Source organism: Poeciliopsis prolifica, unplaced genomic scaffold (genome assembly GCF_027474105.1).
Source record: "Poeciliopsis prolifica strain line A6 unplaced genomic scaffold, Auburn_PproV2 SCAFFOLD013, whole genome shotgun sequence".
Classification (NCBI taxonomy): domain Eukaryota; kingdom Metazoa; phylum Chordata; class Actinopteri; order Cyprinodontiformes; family Poeciliidae; genus Poeciliopsis; species Poeciliopsis prolifica.
Genome location: NW_026562388.1, coordinates 1,574,977 through 1,582,512, shown reverse-complemented (window position 1 = coordinate 1,582,512; position 7,536 = coordinate 1,574,977). Strand labels below are relative to the sequence as shown.

At 43.1% G+C, this 7,536-nt stretch overlaps 1 protein-coding gene across 1 annotated transcript; it reads left to right on the top strand.

The window, feature by feature from the left end:
* Positions 1–586: 586 nt before the first annotated feature.
* nkx2.1 (NK2 homeobox 1) lies at positions 587–3,198 on the top strand. Its single transcript, XM_055038628.1, has 2 exons — positions 587–1,164; positions 1,885–3,198. Exons 1-2 carry the CDS (start codon positions 798–800, stop codon positions 2,589–2,591), a joined length of 1,074 nt encoding a protein of 357 aa, XP_054894603.1. The 5' UTR covers positions 587–797; the 3' UTR covers positions 2,592–3,198.
* Positions 3,199–7,536: the final 4,338 nt, after the last annotated feature.

The following is a 7,536-nucleotide window of genomic DNA, read 5'->3' as shown; positions in this document are numbered from 1 at the left end:
GCAGCCACTTAACGCGCGGATGTGTATTTATTTACTTATCAGTATCAGGCGTTTTTTTTTTTTCTCCTCCCCTCCCCGCGAGTGCACTTTTGCATGTCTGAGTACGATAAGGCATAACACAAACAATCCTGCAATCACTGGAGGCCTCTCGTGGCCATTAAAAGTCAGTAGTTCAGCCGAGGAGTGGTTCTCCAACTCTCAAGTCCATATAGGCCTCCTTCCTTCAAGAGGCCCTCGTAAACATCACTACAGTTAATAAAGTGCATTGTTGGTCAGGAAGCAAACAGCGGCGAGTCGCTAACTCCGCCATGCGGAAGCCGCGCGCCCCTGACACCGCCCCGCGGCGGCCGCGGCGGCGGGGATGAGTGCTTATGATCATGTGCGGCGGCGGCGCTTATGTTATTGTTAGTGGGGAGGGGAGCACATGTCTTCTAAGTGAAATTACGCTCGGAGGCTGGAGCTGTTTTTTTTTTTCCTCTCTTTTTTTTTTTTTTTTTTTTTGTATTGTTGCCGATGCCCCGCCTCTGATGGTAGCCTTAAACCTGGCACCCGGCTAAAACAAACCAAAGCCAGCGCCGAGCTCCCCACTCGATCCAATTAAAGGCGCGACTTGAGGCGCTCTCCTACGTGTTCGTCTACCAGGATCGACGTTGAGACAACAGGAACCAGAGGGGCTTTGGCAAAAAAAAAAAAAAAAAAAAAAAAAAAGAGAGGAGAGGAGAGAAGCGAAGGGGGAGAGAGAAGAGAAGGAGAGATTGCCTTGCCTTCTAATTTCTCCCTCTCCAAGCCACAGAACAATGTCGATGAGCCCTAAGCATACGACTCCTTTTTCTGTTTCCGATATCTTGAGTCCCCTTGAGGAGAGCTATAAGAAAGTAAGTATGGAGAATAACAACTTGGGGGCACCTCTCGCTTCTTACCGGCAGCCGCAGGTCTCTCAGGCGGCGATGCAGCAGCACCACATGGGCCACAACGGGACTGTGTCGGCGGCGTACCACATGACGGCGGCGGGCGTTTCCCAGCTGTCACACACTGCCATGGGCGGCTACTGCAACGGCAACCTGGGCAACATGGGCGAGCTGCCGGCGTACCAGGACGGGATGAGAGGCAGCGCCACGGCCACCGGCTGGTACGGAGCCAACCCGGACCCGCGCTTCTCCACCAGTGAGTATTTGGACCCAGACCTCAGTTTCGCTCTCTGTTACGGTCTAAATGTCTAATTCCCAGCCAGACAGTTAAGAGATTTTTTATTTTTTCCTTCCCAACTTCGTTACATTCATCTGTACTATGCCCCCCTAACTCCCCATCTGGAGCACATTAAAGATTTCCACTCCGGCTTTAAAAAATACACCAACGAGTTGTTGTTGTCGCCGCGCTGCAGTTTTTGGCGGAAACAATTATTATAAATAGATGTTTATTTATCTCGTTATGGAAATATGACCAAAGTGCAACATTAGAATGGATCGTGGTTGGTCGCGCTATTGTTCGGCGTCCTGGTGGCCAATAGGAAGATGTTATTTCAGTCCGTTTCCGTTTGATCTAAAATGAACCTGAACGCTTCAGTTCGCTAAAAGAAATACAATAAAATAAACAACAACAACAACAACAACAACAATAATAATAATAATAATAATAATAATAATAATAATAATAATAATAATAATAATAATAATCGGGTAAAAGTAACGACAAAAACATAGTTTACAGATTTGGTCGCAGGAATCTGTGTGAAACCATCTTGACTGACGAATTAAATCCAAATAATTAGAACGCAATTACAAGTTCATGTTCATTTATTTTATTTTATTTCGTTTTACTGTGTTTAAACTGTGTTTAATTCAAGTTGAAAAATATTAATAATGATAAAATTTTCTCTTTTCTCAGTCTCTCGCTTCATGGGCTCCTCGTCGGGCATGAACATGGGCAGCATGGGCAGCCTCAGCTCCTTGGCGGACGTGGGCAAAGGCATGGGCTCCCTGTCCAGCACCCCGAGGAGAAAACGGCGGGTGCTTTTCTCCCAGGCGCAGGTCTACGAGCTGGAGCGCCGCTTCAAGCAGCAGAAGTACCTGTCGGCGCCGGAGAGGGAGCACCTGGCGAGCATGATCCACCTCACGCCGACCCAGGTGAAGATCTGGTTCCAGAACCACCGCTACAAGATGAAGAGGCAGGCCAAAGACAAGGTGTCCCAGCAGCAGATGCAGCAGGAGAGCGGCTCCTGCCAGCAGCAGCAACAGCAGCAACAGCAGCAGCAGCAGCAGCAGCAATCCCCGCGGAGGGTGGCCGTGCCGGTTTTGGTGAAAGACGGCAAGCCGTGTCAAGGCAGCGGCCACACGCCCACGTCCTCGGCGCAAACGCACCACCAACAGGGAGGCAACGTCATGATCATGTCCAACAACGCGTCCGGGCTCGGGCAGCACCAGGGCCAGCAGGTGGGCAGCACGGGTCACTCCCCGGACTTGGGGGCGCAGCACTCCTCCAGCCCGCCGTCCCTGCAGAGCCAGGTGGCCGGCCTCTCTCACCTGAACTCCCCCGGAGCGGAGTACGGCTCGGCCTTGCAGTGCTCGGCCCTGTTGTACGGCAGGACGTGGTGACGAGACGCAGCGGCTGTGGTTCGAAATTCCCTCCGCGGCGAACCGAGAGGCAGGTCGCAGCGCACGTGCACACGTTTGAACAAAAAAAAGAGAGAAAGAAAAAAGACGATGAAGAATAATAAGAGAAAAACACAACAACTCGAGGTGCATCTTTTTATTCTACAAGAAAACTCACGTGGGAGAAACTTTTTCCCATAAACTGTGGATGTGAACGTCCTGGGATTTATTTATGTAAATTATATAAAGAGACAAAAGAAGATCGTTGCGGTAGATTGATAGTTGGGGGACACCTGACCCTGAGCAGGGACGCACACACACACACACACGCACACACACACACACACACACACGCACACACACACACACACACACGACTGGACTGCAGTGAAACCCAACGCGCCTCTGCTTTCCACTAGAATTTAATGTGAGCTGTAGGTCTAGTGTGTACATTTCTGTCAAAGGTTTGAATTCTAGCTCTTTGTTGTACAAACATTTTGGACGCTATTGCTGGTTTGTCGTGGTTTCCCCGGTATTTGTACGTTTTATTTCTTTGTAACTTATATAGATATTTGACTTACTACGAAAACGGTCCTATTAATAAATTATGGAAACGAGACAGCTAAGCTATTCTTTTTGTGAAACATGTCCGCGCGACGCCCTGTCGCGTCACGAGAGTCATTAATTATTAGGTCGAAGAAGAAGAAAAAAAAACTTAATTTAGCAGTAGAATATTATCATTATTGATTTTGTCGTAGTATTAACAAATTTTATTATCATTATTATTATTATTAATTTTATTTATGTCCCAAAACAAATCGGAACAAAATAATGAAGATTGAGTGTTTTTTTTTTTTTTTTTTTTTTTTTGATGAATCATTCGGTCGCGCGTGCACCACAGAACAAACGCCATTGGAGCCTTTACATGCTTTTCTTTTTTCTTTTTTTTTCCTCTGGATGTGTGTTCACTGAGTCACAGAGGGCGAGGTCTCACCTCTCGGAGCCCCACATCAAACACGAGCGCTGTCAAAGGGCAGCTTATCGATGAAATCCCTGACCAAACAGCGCGCGCGGAATCCTTCCCCGAAATGACGCCGATAATCAATCAGGGACGGGCGATGGGTTCAGCAACAAACTCATTCCTAAAGACGCATTATTATTATTATTATTATTATTATTATTATTATTATTATTATTATTATTATTCCATGGTCTCGATAATGAACCGAAATCGTGGCTGACTGTGTTCTCAACTGAATTGAATACGTTCACGTCAAATCGAGGCCTTTAACTAGGACCCTTCTGCAGGTGTGAGCAGTGAGGTCACAACGAGGTTGAAATCAGGACGATCACTTTCAGAGGCGTCTCAAGACATGAGTGAGTCAAGCAGACTGGTTTGGGGCCCAAGGAGGGGAGGTGGGGAGGGAAATAGGCACTTTAGAGTTTAGCGAGAAAATTTATCCAAAAAGTTTCACATTTAAATACATTTAATGATTTAAAAAAACCCTCCTTGAATGTAAGATTATTTAGGATTAAATTAGTCATTAAAAAATAATCATATTTTAGCAATTATGTTAGCAGTTACAGTTTGTCTCAGTAGGTGAGTGATATTTGCTGCTTTTGTCTGTTCTGAAGTGAGAGGAGACGAAACTCATGGATCCATCAAAAACAATTGGGAGACATTTCTGACTTTTATTAAGTTGGCACAGGCGTGTTGTGGACACAAAATTGAGAGAAATTATCCTGTTTCACAATATATTGGCTTCTATTTATTATTATTATTATTATTATTATTATTATTATTATTATTATTATTATTATTATTATTATTATTATTATTATTATTATTATTATTATTATTATTATTATTTTTATTATTATTATTATTATTTTTTTTTTTTTTTTTTTTTTGGAAAACAAAAGAGAACCAAACGGAAAAAGTTTCTAAAACTTCATGAATCCAAAGTTTGTCCTGTTTGTTTCTGTCTCTGTGAAACGACTAACCGTCACCGGGAGGGGATTTATGACGTCTTACTTACACGCATACGTATATATTCGTATCTCTTTGCATTGCCAAACAATTGGTCCAGAATTTAAGTTACCGAACCTGCTATTGTCGATGTCTGCATGTCACTGCTCACTGTCACTGATGCTGTGGACTGTCATCCAGCTACATGGACAACTCATTGATATTTATTTATTAGTGAGTCGTTCATAATTTATGCAGCGTTTTTTACGCATAGCACACACACACACACACACACACACACCCCCCCCACACACACACACACACACACACACACACACACACACACACACCACTGCATGCTCGCAACGCCTTTCTGTCACTTTTTATTCTTAAAGCGGTCTCAGTTTGAGGCCTCCCGCGCGAAAAAACCAATAATAATAATAATAATAATAATAACAATGATAATAATAGGAGAAGCCCTTCCAGAAGGCCTTTGAGTTCAAATTCTCCAGCCCAGCGTCAGAAAGCGTCTTCTATTAGGTGTTTTTCAGAGCGCGTTTTGTTCGCGGAGAGAGGTGAGAACTTTGGGATTACATTAACATGTCTTTGGCGCCGTGTGTGGTCTTTGTTGCGCGACTTGTCGCCGTCGAGAATGACTTGTCGGGAAGCGTGCGCTCTCTCACCGCGCTCCTTTGTGGAGAGCCCCGCGGCGCGGCTCCCCGAGTCCCCCTGGCTTTATGGTGGGCTGCCTCCCTGAACCCCGAGCAATTAGTCACTAATCTCAAGGTAATCATATTTGAGTTAGCGACGAGCCGCTGGATTTTATTCGCCTCTTTAGCGAGCGGGTTCCCCCCCTGAGCCGGAGGGGAGCGGAGCCTGCATGAGAGAAGATGGAGCGGATATTAAACGTGTGTGCGCGTCTTAAAAAGAAGGAACGAGTTGATGGTTGAAGGATTAAAAAGAAAAGAGAGAGAGAAAAAATAACAAGTAAAAGCAGATTGTAACATGAAAAATACTCTATTTTCAAATTATTATTATTATTGTTGTTGTTGTATCTAAAAGATATGATACCTACATGTGTCCGATGGATTATATACTCTTAAATCATATTAATGACATCGAAATGTGCCAAATTAAAAAAAAAGGGAAAAATGATCATATACAAAATGGACATTAAACCTATAAAAAGAGGTTTAAAGTAATAATATAAAAGAAGCTTTGGTTAGTTGTGTGCGATTGAACATTTTCAGCCTCTTTGAAATCTTTTTTCTCTCTCTCTCTCTTTGGATGTTACATTTAATTTGCTTTTAAACGTTCATGTCTGAGACACTTGCGATTAGATCCTGATTGTTCCATAGTTTGGTTTGGTTTCTGGTGAAAAGCGGGCCGGTCCAGTCAGGGGGCTGTCCATGGTGCTGAACAACAAATTAATCGCGGAGAGAGGGGGGAAAAAAGAAAGAGCACAAAAGCGAAAAGGTTGCACTCTTCAACAAGCTGTTTGTCTGCTTTTTAAATACTTCCTAACACATCTGTGGTTTTTTGTTTTTTTTTTTTTTTTTTTTTTTTTTTTTGGACGTCATAAAAAAATGGTTCTCTTCCTTCTTTGAAAACATTCGCACTCCCCCCCGCCCCCTCCTTTTTAATTAAAGTTCCGAAACATTTTATTGCAGCAGGCCCGAGCATTCATGTTGCATTTCAAATGGGACAATTACACAGCAAACTGCAATCACTCCCTTTTCGGCGAAACGTCATTGTGAGCTATAGCCTGCAGGAAAGAAAGAAAGGGTGAAAGAAAAAATCTTTAATTGTCCTGCGTTTATCTGCTTCTTCAAGCCGTTGTGCAAAGAGCGCAAACGAGGGTCATTTGCGAACTGAAATACTTTGCATGCAAAGCGGAGCACAAGATGCTGTAATACTTGACCTTTCAGCATAATTGTTGCAGGCATGAAATGCAGCATTCAGGGCTCGCTGAGTGGAGTCTTTTCTCTCTCTCTCTCTCTCCCATCCCTGTGAGGAACAAAGCACATTTTTACATCTTAGGTGTTCACTTGGCTTTGTTTCTTTTGAAGATTTTTCTCTCTCTCTCTCTCTCTCTCTCTCTCTCTCTCTCTCTCTCTCTCTCTCTCTCTCTCTCTCTCTCTCTCTCTCTCTCTCTCTCTCCTGGTACTGGGTGCAATTTTACTTCATTTCGATAATACTGCCCGGCCACAAAAAAAAAAAAAAAAAAAAACAGCACAAATTTGGCTATCAGAGTTCTTTTTTGTCAATCGCAAGACTAAATGGACTTCATTTTCAGCCTTGGCAAATAGAAAATCTTCTCATTTGTGTTTTTCGCTCTGATTTTTTGCATGGCGAGTTGAAAAAGTATGAATCCTCTCCAAGAACAGCTGAACTTCTTTGTCAAATGGTGTTCTGTACTGCATATGATGTTTGATGATCTAGAGAAATTAGTAATTCATGAAAGTTGGAAAAATATGGAACCACGATTACGTCATAAGACACATCACAGATTTGATATTGACTTTTTTTATGTTTTAGGTCAATTAGGATGTTTGGTGTTTTTTTTTTTTTACCTATTTCACTTAATGTCAAAATAAAAAGAGACGAGAACAACAATTTCAAATCAAATCTTAATATTTCCGTGGCCCTGCATGTCATTGTTCTCCCATAAAACTTCTCCCACCGCCACGGTTTGCAGAAATTTTGGCCCATTCCTCCATCAGCACATCAGCATTCCTCTATCAAACTGGACTCAGCTTGAAAAACTGAGTCCAGTTTGTCAAACGTCTTTTTCAGCTCCGTTGCTCAATCTTCTTGATCAGGACAAACCATCGATTCTGTTTGTCCTCAGGTCATTTTGTTACTAATTTAGTGGTGTGATTCGCATCATTGCTTATTTGGGAGACCTGTTTGAGTCCAAGTTTTAGCTCCTCAGTTGACGACTTGGGATGTTGCTTCAATATTTCCGCAGACTTTTCT

Bases quoted from the DNA above. Each gene is read 5' to 3' on its own strand.
- nkx2.1 (XM_055038628.1), top strand. From the start codon at position 798: ATGTCGATGAGCCCTAAGCATACGACTCCTTTTTCTGTTTCCGATATC. The intron at 1,165-1,884 runs GTGAGTATTTGG...CTCTTTTCTCAG, and splicing joins GGACCCGCGCTTCTCCACCA to TCTCTCGCTTCATGGGCTCC.